This window comes from Pituophis catenifer, unplaced genomic scaffold (genome assembly GCF_029215685.1).
Source record: "Pituophis catenifer annectens isolate HBS135680 unplaced genomic scaffold, rPitCat1.0.hap2 SCAF_1, whole genome shotgun sequence".
Classification (NCBI taxonomy): Eukaryota; Metazoa; Chordata; class Lepidosauria; order Squamata; family Colubridae; genus Pituophis; species Pituophis catenifer.
The window spans coordinates 65,929,925-65,947,141 of record NW_027256881.1 but is presented as its reverse complement, the minus strand read 5'-3'; the positions used below and the strand labels follow the sequence as shown (position 1 = coordinate 65,947,141).

The window sequence follows — 17,217 nt, the reverse complement described above, 5'->3', positions numbered from 1 at the left end:
ATTATTCTTCCCATCTGGGACTCATTATCCTGCCCTGTCGGAGTGATTGATTGCAGTCATTCTGTTTGCAGCGTTTGGAGTGAAGTATCTGCAGGTTTGTGAGAGAGTTTTCTCCAGGCCGGAGAGTTAGTGCCAATAAAGGGACTCATGCCGGTTTTCTGGCTGTGTTGCCTTCGTGCCATGCCCCGGGTCATCACAGTAATAAAATGTTATAACTAATGTACCTGTTATTTGTTGAGGCAGAAAGAGGATGACATAGTGATCCTTTAACAGTAGTAAGAAATCTCAGAGCTAATAAGAATAATTTATTTATAGAATGGCGAGATATTTTGTAGTTCTTTTTACATTTTTATCAATCCCATTTTATAATTTACTAACTACAGTATAATAAAGATTATAAAAGTGGTATGACAGCTACCATTTCTTTTTTAAACATCTAATTCTAAACAAAGCAGCTGTAAGAAAAAGATATGAGATAGATATGAGTTACCCTACTTTTTGTAATAAACAAATTAGATGATTGTGTGCTTAAACTAATATGAATTTTAAGTGGATGTATGTGTGTTTTAATTTGAGGGCCAAATTGTATATATTTGTTTTAATTGGTTTAAAATTTTATAAATTCATGTGTTTTAATGTGGCTGTACACTGCCCTGAGTCCCCTGGGAAAAGGGCGGTATAGAAATCCAATAAACTCTAAACTCTAAACTAATTGTGTAAATCAGCATGCAAATCAGGGCATTGGAGCCTTTCTTTCCTAAAGAAGCACATTTTTCTTTGTTTTTGAGATAAGTGAGCGCATTCCCCAATATTTTCAATTAATTTTCCCACTATTTGCAGACAATACAGCTAATAGTAAATATACTCAGAGATATTTAAAACAGTGGGTAATTATATTAGGAAAAAGTGCTCTAATCTAATATGTTTTTTGCAGTTATACAGGGCAGATGATTTTTTAAAATATGGTTTATTGAATAAATACAACATAATCCATTTAAACCTAGTGTAAAAGAAACAATAATTAGTTTGCACAACATACTAAACTGAAAAGCCAGGTATTATATTAACATAATGAGTGAAGTTCTTTATGTGTGGTTTGTACTGTACTTCCACAAAATTGCAGAATGCTATAAAACAGTCTTACTTCCAGCATTCTGTAATTACATTAGTTACAATATTGTAATTTAGCAAACTATCAGGACAATCTTATAAGTAATTATGTATTATTCACTTAATTATGATTCTCCCTCCCCCCTTGTTTTAGGTCAAAAACAACAAAACTGTTTTGTCCAGTTCCTGGTTCTCATAGGATTCAACCAGTAGTTACAGTTCCAGTAAGTTTTCAATTATTTCAAAATATTATGAACACATATATGATTATATAACTGAGTTATGTTTTTATGATGAAACCAAAGGCTCTGAAATGAAAGAAATCAGAAGCACAGATAGAGTTATATTCATTTATTATTATGGCTGACAAAGTTCTGCTCTCCTCAAATATAAATGGCTATTGTTTGGTGACAGAGATTGTTTTGAATGTCTTTTTAAAAATCTCTGCTTTATTGAAAGAAAGCAGGTAGCAGTAGGTTATGAATGTCACCATTTCAGTGCTACAGAATTGGCAGATTCATGCTGCAAAAGAAGGGGAGGAAAACTTCACAGCTTTATTATTTGAGGTTGAAATTCTTTTTACTGATCCAGTAGAACTAGTGATGGAGGCTAGGCAACTTTTTGGAAACAATGACAATAGTTCTACCTGAGGAGTGAACTACAGCATTTCCACTGTTGGCACAGGGAAACAGAAGTGGAAATATCCAGAATTCATTGCACAGAAACCATTGTCCTTAATAAAGAAAAAAACAATAGCAAAGAAGATAGCATCCTGAACTAAGAAAACCTCAAACAAATTAAAATTGTTTTTGTTTAAAGTGGTTCAGTTTTTGTTTCATGATGTAATTATTGGATTGCCATTTTAACCTATCAGGCTATTTTGTCTATGATCTGTCTACTGACCATTCTGTGACTGGGTTAAAGTAGAACTATGTGTTGTGTAACAGTTAAATTCAATCAGCACTGACAATAAAAGAGAGTCGCTTTTGATCAAAAAAAATCCTGGAATTTAGGGTTAGGTTAGCTGTACTACTAACCAGAGACAGTGCAACATTCTCTAGAAACTACCCACTCTCGTTTTATTTTTCACCAGTTATGACCATACATAAAATTTTCTCCACTCTCCCAAAATTCACAGCTGGAATCAGTAGTATTAGCTTTTTGACTAGACTTTGTGGAAGGTTCCCAGATATGACCCAAGTAAAGTGGAATCTTTATTGTAGACAAAAATTAAGAATAATTCTGCTTCTTATTGTGTACTTTGCACTTCTGTACTCCAGAATTTTCTCCAATAACTAGCTGCCTGCCTGCCTGCCTGCCTGCCTGTCTGTCTGTCTGTCTATCCATCCATCCATCCATCCATCCATCCATCCATCCATCCATCCATCCATCCATCTATCCATCTATCCATCTATCCATCTATCTCAAATTTCTACACCGCCCAACTCACCTAAGTGATTCTGCATGGTTTACAAACAAGATAATAATATAAAAACATGTCTAAAAGCACTATTAACAGCAAAATTAAAAATAATGTTAAAATTTACAAGTTAAAAGTAAGAATCAAAATTTAAAATTAACAAGGCTAAAAGATTAGCAAGGTGGAGGGAGTTCCCTCAAGGTAACAGCCATCCCTCTGATTATGACCATATTAGTAAAATAAGAAGCAGAATTATTCTTCCTCCAGTGTGACTAAATATTGTACTAGCAACTGCTGATTCCTAACCAACGTGTTATGCTTTAAGACATGTAGAATATTTTCAGATGTTTTTCTCCCAAGGCAACTCTTCCCCATATTTATTATAAACCTTATATTGTTTTCTGGTATGTTTTGATTTTATATTCTAGCTTGTCAAGACTTTTTGAATTTTCCTTATGATTGGTCACGTCTTCAGGTTTTGCATCATATGCAAGTATTGTTTTGTAATTTATACCTTCATCCATCCATCCAAATATGTAAAACTATATCCATAGCTATGCATAAGAAACTTCTTGGATAACTCTGATACTATGAAAAAAAGAAATAATTTGTATTTTTCCTTTTATAGTCATCTGATGATGAGGAGCGCTACTTATCTATCAGAGCAGATATGAACTGTTTCTCATGGTATATTTATCAAGAAGAATACAGGTAAAATACCTACACATTTGCACTTCTTTCTATTTATATATCTTCAACTATGGCTGCTGCTTTGAATCTAGAGTTCTGCAACTGTATTTCTTTTTTTTTTCTTTTTCCGTTTTTAAATGTTTTATTGTTAAGAAATTGTAATAATTTAGTTTTTTGTCCATCCGGTTACATGGTATAGGAAAAGGAAATAATTAAAAATACAAATGTATGTACATATAGATAATCTTTGCTACTCAATTACATGGTATATAAATGTATACTTATATCATTCTTAATGTATATATATATAATGGGTCTTTAAAGGTAAATTAATAAATACATAAGTCATATTTTTGCTTACTTATGTAACCTTTCCTTACCTCGTTATACTTTCTACCATCTACGGTACATCTTCTCTTTCTATTTCATTTAACTATTTCTTGTACTCACTCTAGTCTCTTTCATTTTTTTAATTTCATTTTCCTCTTCTCTAACCACCCGTACCACTTGTCCCACACGCTATAATAATCAGAATCTTCTCTGTCATTGATTTCTAGCATTAATTTATTCATCTCGGCACATTCCATTATTTTACCGATTACTTGTTCCTTAGTTGGTATTTTTTTCTCTTTCCATTGTTGAGCAAAAGAGATTCTTGCTGCTGTTGTTATATGCACTGCTAGGTATTTCTTCTTTTTTGCCATTTCCGTCTTGAGAATTCCCAGGAGGAATATTTTAGGATCTAATTCAAAAGTTTCACCTATTATTTCTGAAAGCCAATTGCCAATCATCTTCCAATATTTTTTTGCTTGAGAACAGGTCCACCAGCAATGGTAAAAAGTGCCTTGCTGATGTCCGCACTTCCAACACTTTGGATTTAGGTTGGGATAAATCTTGGCAATCCTAGCTGGTGCTAGGTGCCACCTGTAGATCGTCTTATACTGGTTCTCCTTGTAGGTGGTTGCCTTAGTGAGTCTTATATTGTTATTCCATATTTGATCCCATTCTTCCAAATTTATATTTTTCCCAATATTTTTGGCCCATGCTAACATTGGGTCTTTAACCACCTCCTCCATCAGGTCATATTCTACCAAATAATTGTACAATTTAGCTAGTAATTTATTGTCCGTACTCATCCAAATCTTATCAAAATCTTTGCTACCCATTTCTATACCATATTGTTCTTTATCTTTTTTGTATCTTGATTTTATCTGTGCGTATGTCCACCATTCTATATGAGTGCCTTGTTCTTTTAACTGTTCTATTGTTTTGATGTTCCCTGCCTCGTCTAATATTTCTTTATATTTCACCGTTTTACCATGTTCCAGAACGTTTGGGTATATTATCGCCTCCATAGTTGAGAGCCAACTGGGAATTTTAGTATAGTGTTTTCGTCTTTTTTCTTTCCAGGTTGACTTCAATATATCCCTCAATTTATGTTTATTAAAGTGTGTTTTTGTTTTTTTCCCTGTTTCCCATAGGTAGGCATGCCAGCCTTTCTGAAGATCATGCCCTTCTAACGTTAGAATTCTTTTGTTCGTCAAGGTCACCCAATCTTTTAGCCAAACAAGAATTGCTGCTTTATGATAAGTTTCCCAAATAGGTAGTCCAAGCCCTCCTCTATTTTTTTTATCTTGTAAACTCCTAATTGCTATTCTTGGCTTTTTTCCTCCCCAAATAAATTTCCTAATGGTGGCATTGAATTCTCTGAAAAATTTTTTATCTAATTTAATTGGCGCCGTTTGAAACAGATACAACAATTTGGGTAAGACACTCATTTTAATTGTCGCTATCCTCCCTAAGAAGGAAATCTGGAGCTTCCCCCACTTCTCTAAGTCTTGTTTTATGCTTTTTACCAAAGGGACATAATTGTCCTCTTTGAGGGCCAAATATTTTGTTGAGATCCACACTCCCAGATATTTAACTTTCTTCACAATTTGTATTCCCATGGATTCCTCCAGGGCTTCTTTCTGATTTTTCGTCATATTTTTGGTGAGCATTTTGGTTTTAGATTTGTTTAATTTGAGCCCCGCTACTTCTCCATACTTGTCAAGTACTTCCAATATTTGTATGCCTGTTTCCGCCGGTTCTTCCATAATTAAAACGACATCATCCGCGAACGCTTGGACTTTATATGTTTCCTTCCTGATTTTGAGCCCTTTAATTTGATCACTCTCTCTAATCTTCTTTAATAGCACTTCTACTGCCAATATATACAGAAGTGGTGACATTGGGCATTCCTGTCTTACTCCTTTACTGATCTGAAATGTTTTAGTAAGTTCGCCGTTTACTAGGATGTTAGCCCTTTGCTTCTCATAAATCGTGTTTATTGTGTTTGCAAAATTTTGTCCAAATCCCATTATATTAATTTGTTGCTTTATAAACTCCCAATTCAGATTGTCAAAGGCCTTCTGGGCGTCTAAAAAAACTAATGCCACCTCTTTGTCCGGGTGTTCCTTATAATATTCTATCACATCCAAAATCATCCTTGTGTTATTCCTAATTTGCCTCCCTGGGAGGAATCCATTCTGTATTATCTTATTGTATTATCTTATTGAGGATTCTTTTTAGTCTTTCCGCTAATATGCTCATGTATATTTTATAATCAATATTGAGAAGAGAAATTGGCCTATAATTCTGTATCAGTTTGGTGTCCGATCCTTCTTTTGGTAAGAGTGTAATATAGGCCTCTCTCCAAGATTCTGGTATTTTATTTTTCATTAAGGCCTCATTAAAAATTTCAAGCATTCTTGGAAGCAGAATGTCTTCTAATTCTAAATTTTTATATAATTCCCCTGGGAATCCGTCCGGGCCCGGAGATTTGTTCTTTTTCAGTTTGGCAATTGCTGTCTTTAACTCTGTTAATGTAATCTCTTTATTCAACATCTCTTTTTCCTCCTCTCCGATCTGTGGCATTCCCTCCTCCAATAGATATTGTTTTACTTTCTCTTTGGGAATATCTTCTTCTTTATATAAAGACGCATAGTATTCGTGTGCTATTTCCAGTTTTTCTTCCTCCTTGGTTACAATGTGGCCTTCCGGGTCCTCTAATTGGAAAATAATTCCTTTCTCTCTCTCTTTTTTAATTCTGTAGGATAGCCACCTGCCTGGCTTATTGGCGTTCTCAAAATAATATTGTTTTGTTCTCTTAATTTCATATGCTAATTTTTCTTGATCCATTATATTTAATTTATGACGGATGGTCATCCAATTTTCTTTTATTGTTTCGTTGTCAGGGTTTTGTTGTGCCTCTTTCTCTGTCTTTGCCAGTTCTTCTAGCGATGTTCTTTGAGCTTCTCTCCTCTCTTTATTTCTGTATGCTCCATATGCTATCATTAGGCCTCTTAAATAGGCCTTCATCGTATCCCAGATTATTCCCCGGTCCATTGGTTCTTTTTCATTTTCTTCAAAAAAAATTGTTAGCTCCCCCCTAACTTTGTCAATATTTTTTTTGTCTCGTAGGAATTGTGTATTCATTCTCCATCTCGTATTCTTTCTCTTGCATCTACTCTTCCATCTAATTTCCAGTGGATTATGGTCTGCCCAGGTGTTGGGTAAGATCTCTGCTGATACAATGTCCATTCCCATATTCCTGCTCACCCACATCATATCTATTCTAGACCATGATTTATTAGGATTAGAATAGAAAGTGTACTGTCTTTTATTGGGGTGTAATGTTCGCCAGATGTCTACGAGATTTAGTTCATCCACTAAGTCGAAGAAGGTTTTTGGTAGATTTTTCCTTTTTTTCTTTTGGCCTCTGGGTCTTTTATGATCTTTATTCGCGTCAACCACTCCATTAAAGTCCCCAATGATGCAAATATTATTATTATCCATTCTCCTTATTATTTCTCGCGTTTTATTATAAAACTCTTTCAAATTTTTATTTGGGGCATAGATCGCTGCTATTAATATTGAAGAGTTGCCTCTCTCGATTTCAACAATTAGTAGTCTACCTTTTGGGTCTGCATATTTCAATTCTGTCTTTATCTCTTTTTTGATATATAGTGCCACCCCTCTCTTTTTCTTCATGGCTAAGGAGGTATAAAGATTCCCAAATTTTTTATATTCCAAATATTTTTTGTCTTCTTGTTTAATGTGTACCTCCTGGAGACAGACTATGTCTACATTTTGTGTGACTAATTTGTTAAAGAAAGTTTTTCTTTTTTTATAATCGTTAAGTCCATTTACATTGATCGATAGGATTTTCCAATCGTCCATCCTTTTTGCCTTGTGTTGATTTACTTGAATTTAAGGTTGGTGTTTGCTCGAACTGCTCTTTGTGGTCTTTGTTTCTTCCCTGCTTCTCTGCTTTCTTTCTCTTCCTTCTCTTTCTCCTCTAAACTCTCTTTCCCCTCCGGGGTCCCTTCTTTGGATCTTCTTTGGGTGAGTTCCTCTTCTGTGGTAACAGCTTCCAATTCCTCTTTGCTACTCTGTTCATCTTCTGACCCTCTCAGTTGTTCAAGGAATTCTTGAGCCTCCACCAGACTGTTTATTTTAATTTTCCTCCCTTGCCATGTAATCAGCATACCCTCTGGCAAGGTCCATCTGAAGAGTATATTCCTTTTATTCAGCTGTATGGCGAGGAATCTATAGTCTCTTCGTTGTTCTCTCACCCTCCTCGGCACTTGCTTCAGGACGACCACCTCCCTTTCCTTATAGTTGATTGGTTCTTCCTTTACCATTTTATAAAAGATGTCTTTAACTTTCTTCCGTGCGAACCTTATGTGTACCTCTCTGGGTAGTTTGTTCCGTCTAGGGTAGTTCGTCTGTACCCTGTACACCTCATCCAATTCTTTTATTATGTCGTCTGTATCCTGTTGAAGAACCTCTGCTATTAATTCTGCCATTACTTGGCCCAGATTTTCGTCCTTATCTTCTGTAATGTTTTGGAAACGCAGATAGAAAGAAGCTCTATCCATTTCCAGCTGCGTAATCGAATCTTCCAGATCCCTATTCTGGGCCATTAATTTTTGATCTACTGTCTCTAGGTTCTTCTCTTGTTGTTCAATCTTAGATTCCATTTTTTGTATTCTCTGTTCGTTCTTTTGTATAGCTTGTTGTATGTCACTCATTTTCTGGTCAATGCCTTGAATGTCTGTTTTCAATTCTTGGTGATTGCTAGACATTTTCTCTTGCATTAAGAGCATTGTCTCTTGAATCGTTGCTAATGACGACTGCATCGCTTGCATTGTTGGAATCACTGATGATTTCTCGATTTTTGATAGCCCTTCTATCGACTTTTGGGTTGCAGGGGATGACATTGTAATTGTGGGGCTTGATAGGCTGGAGGTTACTTTCTTTCCTGTTTTTGCCACAGTGGATGCAAGACTTGTCATCTCCCTCAACACTTTCGCCTGTTCTCTGACTATCTTTTCTATGTTCCTTCAAATAATCATCCACTAATTGTCTTTCCCTTGCTTAAATTAACAGGACTAAGAATTATTTTAAAATATTCCCAATTTGCAGGACAAATATTAAATGGCACACTCAAACAGTTTCTCCACTGTGCTACCAACTAATTAGCTTTGGTAGCTAATCAATATTTGAAAACAATATTTCTTATTTAGCTTAAGTCCTAATTATCAATTAATTAAATTCTCAATTCATAAAAAAAAGCTCTCAGTACATATATATCTAGTCAGCAGGAGACAAGTAAATTAATGCTCAATAACCAATCGGTAAACAATTAATTAATACTATAAGATAAATCACTGTTTAAAAAATTAATCCTTAATAATATTAAGCAATATAGTCAATCTATGCACATAACAAAAAAAAGATGGAAAACAAGAAAAGAGAATAGATCCTAATATGTCTATACAGGTATTTAACCTTATAATATACTAGTTATTTGATGCAATAAGGGTTGTATTCAACTTTATAAATATATTAATTAGCTATGTTATATTAATACTTTAATACTTTAAATATATAAATACTTTAAATACTTTGAATGCTTATATAAATACTTTAAATACTTTAAATGTATGAAAAAGAGAAAATAGATATAAATATATTGTAAATTTAAACTAATTTTAAACTAATAGCAATCTATGTAGGTACAAATTTTTATTCAGTTCTTCTTAGTCCCTTCAGAAACCACACTTATTAGAGTCTGTGCAGGAAAGTATATTAATTTAATATCACCCGTTTTATTTCTCGCTTCTTCAGAGTCTTGTGAAAATAAGTTTAATTATTCCGTTTGTCTCTTCCTGGTGCTCCTTCTTTCCTCTCTGGCTCTTCGTTATTCTTCTCGTTGGTATCAAGTATGGTTGCACTTCCGGTCCTAATTTCCGGTCATTCTCCTTTCCAATCAGCACAATCTCTTTCCTACGTCTTCAGAGCTCGATCCGTACAGCAAGTTACATCCAAATCAGGTAGCGCCGCTGTTCCGCTTGCCAATCTCTCCTTCTTGTTTCTTGCCGGCCTGTCTGCGATCCTTTCAGCTGTCAAATCCTCCTCTTTCTTTCAGTCGCCGCTTTCTCCTCCTATGAGACCTTTCAATCCGACCCAGCCAGCGAAACTCTTGCCGATCTCAAGCGTGCTCTAAAGAAAGTGGTTGCGAGTGCACTCCGCCTCTCTTTCCCGGAATTCTTGCTTCCCGTCTTGTTAGCTATCGTGGCTTCGGGTCTGCCATTAACAGGCAGACGCGCCCCGTTGGTTTGACAGTGGATATTGGTCCCGCCGGGTGGGTTTGCGCTCCACCACTCGACTCACCGAAGCCCCACTATTGTCCGCAAAGCCCTCCAGGCTTCCACACCTCGAAGGGTCCCCAAAACGTAGCGTTAAGTGGCAGTGGGAAGGAGTGATCGCTCTTACCACGCCATGTCGCCACGAGTCACCAACCGGAAGTCTGCAACTGTATTTCTTACCCAACAGCAATTATGCTAACTTCAACAGACTGCTTAAGAATTAGTCATTTCAAGATAACATACTTAATACTTTTTCTTTGCAGCCTAAATCAGATTTATGTTTATAGATATTATATAGTAGTACTTATGAGTGGGAATATAAATTTGGTATTTAGGACTAACTGAAAACACTGAAAGAAATATTTTCACAATGGTCCATGGCATTAGGCTAGAAACCAGGAGTTGGGTTTCCGCCTTGGGCACAAGGCCAGCTGGGTGATTGGGCCAGTCACTTTCTCCCATCCCCAGGAAGGAGACAATGGCAAACCATTTCTGAAAAATCTTGCCAAGAAAATTGCAGTGACCTCTACTAGCAGTCTCCAAGAATCAGACAAGACTGAACAGGAAAAAAAAACATAAGTGGATGAGTGAGAATATAAATTTGATATTTAGGACTAATTTCATGTATTTGTTTCAAATATATAGAAGTGTTTAACACAAAGTGCGATGAAGAAAAGATTTTGCCTTCTTTCATGCTCATTTTTTTTCTAGCTAGATCTCCAGTTTTCAGTTTTAGCCTCTGGACATCATTAAACACAGCACTTGGCATTGTTTAACCAGGTGGTTTGACCTTGGATGTCTCCCCAGAACCTTTCTGTGAGAAGCAGAAACTTCTCTAACTCTCCCTCCATCAGAGGCCATTTTTCTGTAGAGAGTTGACAAGAGGGTCAAAAGAGCCTGATAGTACAGTGGACTAAAGCACTGTTATTAACATCTGCTGCTTGCAATTACTGCAAGTTCAAATCTCACCAGGCTCAAGGTTGACTCAGCCTTCCATCCTTTCTAAGGTAGGTTAAATGAGGACCCAGTTTGTGGGGGCAATAAGCTGACTTTGTATAAATATACAAAAGTATGAAGGCTATTGCTTAACGCATTGTAAGCCGCCCTGAGTCTCCAGAGGAGGGCGGCATATAAATTAAAGCAAAAATAAATAAATAAATAACAAAAATAAAAATGAGAATTTCTGTCTTTTTTTTTTCTTTACAGAAAGCTAAATGGGTTGCAGGTTTGCCCCTCTTCTGGGTCACCTTACTATTGGGACATACTAATTAGCTTTCCACTTCCTTCCTTCCTTCCTTCCTTCCTTCCTTCCTTCCTTCCTTCCTTCCTTCCTTTCTTTCTCTCTCATCTCCTCTTGCAATGAACACTACTAACAGGCTGCTGGTGTATAGGGATACATGCAGAGACACCAATAGAAGGCTTCTCTCTATCTTCTCCTTATTGCCACTTAGCTACTCATAGCTCTGGCTGGCTTAGTTACTATTGCAATGTCTCAACAGGTGGGCTCCCTTGTTTGGAGTTTACTGCCAAACAGGATCGCTATTTGGTTTCTCTCTGCTTGCTATAGTTTCTCTGCTGTTGGTAAGAGAGTTGGTTCCTATGTTGGTAGTTCCATTTCTCATTGGTTAAACAAGCCAGTCATTGTCACTTGATATCTTGTCCCCCTGTTGCTTGGCATGGCTGTTGCCTCAATCACTCTGACATGGTTGAAGCTATTGCTTCAATACTTAGCCACAGTTCCTCTTCATGGATCCTTCAGTTGCTTCACCTCCTGGAACCCACCAATTTTCTACAGGGTCTTTAGTTTCTTTCTTTCCAAAGTCTTGATGCTTCGGTAGTCCCCTTCAATTAATTCTGCAATAATCTTTTTGTTCTTTTCTATAATAAATTTTCAGCTACCAATTTCAAAGCTTTAACTGCTTCATGGATCCCCTTTCCAAATAAGCGTGCATGCGCTTATTATTGTAGAACACTTCTGAAAATACTACAAACAATTTTAATAGTAGCAAATTCAACAAACATTTAAATACATTTTCAAAATATGGGCTTTAAACACTTCTTAGATATTTGCATTAGATATTTATTAAATAAAATTCATATGGACACACATAAACACACAAACACACACACAGATGCACAATTAGAATCTTCGTACCACTTAGGAAACACTTTAATAATGTATAATTTCTTAAATATTTAATTATGTTTGCTTTTAGAAAGAAATTCAACAATGTCTTGTTTGTATGCTTTACATTATTCATAAAATTCTGTTGGATAGTAAAAAGCATTTGCAGATTAAAAAAACACACACTTTTATATACACTTCAATATATGGATTTCTCTTGCCTCCCTTGCAGGCTAAGTCAGTTGGCATTCATTTATTAGTCTATGCTGTCAAATTTTCAGCAGATGGCAAAAGCATCAAAATATTTACAATTGTTTTCAGTCCAATTTTTTATTTATTTTCCGAATATTGCAGTATGTTTATTTTCAATTCTTTTGAGTTTTTAAAATACAATTTATTAAGAATTTTAATTATAGTAATAAAATTTGATACGTGCTAAACTTAGAAAAAGAGCAAAGAATAGAAAGAACTGCAGGAAAAGAGGAAAAAAGGAAAAGAAAGAACATAAAGAAAAAGAAAAGAAATACATAAAGAAATAACTTCCAACTTTCATTGCAACAAATACAAATACATTTAATAACTGGAGGCGGTGCAAACAACGGGGGAGACGGAGCTGCCGGTGGTGCGCTCCAAAGAACGGCTACCACCGTTGCAGGAGACCCTCTCCACGGAAGCAGCCAGTGAGGAGAAAGCTGCCGGGGGCGAATGGTGGCAGAGCCCCGCCCTCGAAGGGACTAGGCAAGTGACTCCTCAGTCGAGTGGTCCGTCGTTTCGGGGCTGGAGGGAGCGGCGTTGGATGGAGGAGGACGAGTACGATTGGAGCTGTTCCACGGGGGTGGGGGTTTCCACCTTGGACGTCCTCCGCGAGAAGTTTGGTGAGGCAAGCTTCAAGGACGCCCCCCTCCTGGCAGCCGTGGGTGCCCGGGCAGGACACTTGGCAAGGTCCGGGGGAGTCTCGGAGCGGTATGGAGACTAGGTTCCACCTAGCCAGCCCGAAACTACGCATCGAAAAAGGAGTGAGCCGTCCCGGATCGCGGGGAACCCTCCCCGTTGGGTCGACCTCGGGAGGGGCCCTCCCACGCGGACCGCCAGAACGCCGGCAGGGGCCTCAGTTTATGGGTCCCTCAGGTCCCCGCGATCGTTCAGGTCCGTCGGTTGGTGGGATGGGGGCTGTTCCGGATGCTCGGGGGCCAGGCCCGACTCATTGGGGGTTGCCTGGGATGGGCCAAACACAAATACCCTGGGGCCCTCCCCCTATACAAGCAAGCTTCGATGGCAGCGCGGATAGAGTATCCTTGTTCCTCAGCCAGATTCTGAGCTACATGGACCTCTATGGCCATTTATACCCGTCACAGTGGGCAGTTGTGGTTGCTATCACCGCTGTCCTCACAGGCGAGGCAGCAGATTGGGTCGCTGACCTTCACAGTGACCATGCAAAAGAATTAGCAAATGTGGGGTTATTCCTGGAAGCACTACGTTCCCGGTTCGAGGATCAATCGAGAACACAACTCCTGGAAGGGGAGTTGGTGGCGTTACGACAGGGAGGACGCCCGGCTAGACAATATGTCAAGGACTTTCGTACTGTAGCTGGTCGCTTACGATCTTGGCCTGAACGTCTCTTAGTGCATCAGTTCCGGACGGGGCTGGACAGAGAATTAAGACAAGCCTGTGTTTACAGGGGCTTACCACCGAAGTTATCTGAGTGGTTTAGTGCTGCAGTAGACCTGGACGTTGGGTTAAAAGAATTTCGTGCTCGGGGGTTGGCTGGCTATCCGCTCCCTCCGCGACGTAATGTGGAGAAGCCAGTCCCTCAACGTGGAGTGAGTTCGTCCCCGCCTCGCTCTGTGGTACCTGTTGGTAGGGGAACGATCCGCTGTTTCCGATGTAATCAGTTAGGTCACCGGGCGGCTGATTGCTCTGCACCCACTGTTGCACCTACTACCATATCTCGAGCACCACCATCGGTTGGTAGAGGACGAGAGAGAGTTCGGTCTTCGTCAGATTGGTCTAGAGTAATAACTCCGACGGCTGCCCGTGGTCCACGGACAGAATCTGAGTCGCCTACTGGCCAGGAGGTGTTGCAGGTGGCTTCCGACAGCAGTGGGGAGGATGCTCCGGTAGACCCTATGGTAAGTGACCCGATACGCCCTTTTGTTATCCCCATTGTACTTAGGCATCCCCAAACACTGAGAGTGGTTCACCAACACGCTTTGATAGATTCGGGTTGTACCCGATGTCTCATCCGAGAATCAGTAGCGAGGGAACTGGGTTTGCGAACACTGCAGTTACAAACCTCCATTAGGTTCGAACAAATGGATGGGTCCCTTCTGGGGGGTAGACCAGCCACACAGGTAACCGAATTGGTGCGGTTGGAGATAGGGGAACATTGGGAGGACATCCGTTTTGTGGTGGTGGATACTATGGTTGAGCCCGTCATATTGGGATTGGCGTGGCTTGATAAATGGAGACCTACCATTTGGTGGGAGGGGGGCTACAGACGGCTCCGTTTAAGCATTGGCCCGGAACCAGAGCCAGAAACCCGTGTAGATCAGGCAGCTGTACAGTGCGAGGTTCCCAATAGGCCTTCCCAGCTGGGTTACCCTGAAGTATATGAGGATTTAGCGGATGTGTTTAAAGAAGAAGAGTGTGAGATGTTACCTCCCCATAGAGCTACTGACTGTGCCATTGAGTTGAAACCGGGTGTTAAGTTGCCCAAACCGCGTATGTATGCTATGACCAAAGCAGAATTGGAGGAGCTTAGACGGTATATCGATAAGAATCTGGCCAGAGGTTTTATCCAACCAAGCCGATCACACTTGGCCGCTCCCGTGTTGTTTCGGGAAAAGAAGGATGGGGGCCTACGTTTGTGTGTAGATTTCCGAGGCCTAAATGCTGTGTGTGTCGAGCATTTGTACCCTTTACCTCTAATGAAGGACCTATTGTCTACCTTAGCGACTGGGAAAATATTCACCAAATTGGACTTACGAGAAGCCTATTATAGAGTGCGAATAAAGCCAGGTGATGAGTGGAAAACCACCTTTAACTGTCCTTTGGGGAGCTATAAATTCCGAGTGATGCCATTTGGTTTACAGGGTGCCCCCGCCGTGTTTATGCAAGTGATAAACGAGGTATTACACGAGCATTTATACCGAGGTGTGCTCGTTTATCTAGATGATATTCTGATCTATACCAAAACTATGGAGGAACATATAGCTTTGGTAAGACAGGTGTTAGATAAACTACTACGGGCCAAACTGTTCGTAAAGCTCTCGAAATGCGAATTCCACCGCACAGAGTTGGATTACTTAGGGTATCGCATCTCCGAGGCCGGGATAGAAATGGATCCGAAGAAGGTGAACACGATCTTAGAGTGGCAGGCGCCGAAAACACGAAAACAATTACAGAGTTTTCTAGGTTTCGCTAATTTCTACCGTCAGTTTATCCCCGCCTTTGCCCATATCGCTCTCCCGTTAACCGAATTATTGCGTACGAAAGCCACAGGCGTAAGAGCAAGACCAGGACAGATACTGCTTTGGACCCCGGAGTGTCAAAAGGCTTTCGACGGATTGAAGACTATGTTTTCGCAAGCTCCTATCCTACGACATCCCGATCCAACATTACCATTCGTAGTGCAAGCGGATGCGAGCGATGTTGCTGTAGGAGCAGTCTTGTTGCAAAAAGGCCCAACAGGAACACTGTACCCATGTGCCTATACTTCTCGCAAATTTTCTGTTACTGAGAGACGTTGGGCTATCTGGGAAAAAGAGGCGTTTGCGGTACGTTGGGCGCTACTTACGTGGAGACATTTGTTGGAAGGGAGTGGTGTCCGGTTTGAAGTGTGGACAGACCACAAGAATCTAGAGGCCCTCCAGAACCCCCGGCGGCTGTCACCAAAACAAGTATGATGGGCCCAGTATTTCCAACGGTTCGATTTTGAGTTGAAATATGTGCCAGGAGGGAGGAACTTTTTAGCCGACGCGTTGTCTAGGTTACCACAATATGCTAGTAAACGAGAAGTGGTGGTACAGGCAATGGTGCCAAAAAAGCAACAGGTGGCCCGAACGTCACAGATCAACCAATCCTCCAGATGGAGTGATGAGTTAAAACAAGCATTAAAAACAGATGAGTGGCTGTTAAACCATCAGGCCGCGATAACATATCGTAACGGTTTGGCTTGGGTTGGAGACAAATTATACGTTCCTGTGTCATTGCGCCAAGCCGTATTGAATAGGTGCCATGATGCCAAAACAGCCGGTCATTTCGGATTTCTCAAGACATTACATCTAGTACGACGACAATTTTGGTGGCCACGTATGCGGAAAGACATTGAACAATACGTAAGTAGTTGTAAGGCATGTGCCACGTCGAAACCATGACCAGGAAAACCCCTCGGCCTCTTACAGACTGTCGCAGATCCAACAAGGCCTTGGGATGAGATAGGGATGGATTTTATTGTAGATCTGCCGGAAAGTAACGGGAATACTGTAATATGGACTGTAGTTGACCTGTTTTCTAAGCAGGCCCATTTTATTCCCTGTCACGGCCTACCCTCGGCTCGAAGGCTGGCGAAATTGTTCGTCTGGCATATATATAGATTACATGGAGTACCCCGACGTATTATTTCTGACAGGGGTGTTCAATTCACCGCCAAGTTTTGGAGAGAATTTATTCGAATGATTGGATCATCACAGGGGTTGAGTTCAGGGTTCCATCCAAGTACCAACGGGGCAGCCGAAAGGGCCAACGCCATGGTTGAAAGATACCTACGATGTTATGTGTCGTATCAACAGTCCGATTGGTCGGAACTACTCCCGTTCGCTGAAGTGGCATATAATAACACGGTTCATAGTAGCATTGGAGCCACCCCTTTCCAGGTTGTATCAGGACGGGAGTTCTCTGCTATTCCTGAGTTAGATGCGCAAGAGCAGGAACAGGTGTCTCCTGCTGCGTGGGCTGTACGCATCGGGAATCAATGGCCACGGATAAAAGAAGAGTTGGAGAAAGCAGCTAAGTCATACAAAACCCAAGCAGATAGGAAACGAGCAGAATGTAAACCGTTTAATGTAGGAGACCATGTATATTTGTCTACGAAATACTTAAGGTTACGAACCCCTAGCCGCAAATTAGGACCCAAATACATAGGGCCCTTTCCTGTAACAAAGGTCATTAATCCGGTG

The 17,217-nt window shown here is 39.8% G+C and overlaps 1 protein-coding gene across 1 annotated transcript in view; it reads left to right on the top strand.

Annotated features, from left to right (window-relative positions):
* Positions 1-1,279: 1,279 nt before the first annotated feature.
* The window catches only part of CATSPERE (catsper channel auxiliary subunit epsilon), an 87,839-nt gene continuing 71,901 nt past the window's right edge, over positions 1,280-17,217 (top strand). The window contains exons 1-2 of the mRNA XM_070932531.1: positions 1,280-1,334; positions 3,159-3,241. Of these exons, the coding sequence (XP_070788632.1) occupies positions 3,201-3,241 (41 nt within the window). The 5' untranslated portion in view covers positions 1,280-1,334; positions 3,159-3,200. The remainder of the gene's footprint in view (positions 1,335-3,158; positions 3,242-17,217) is intronic.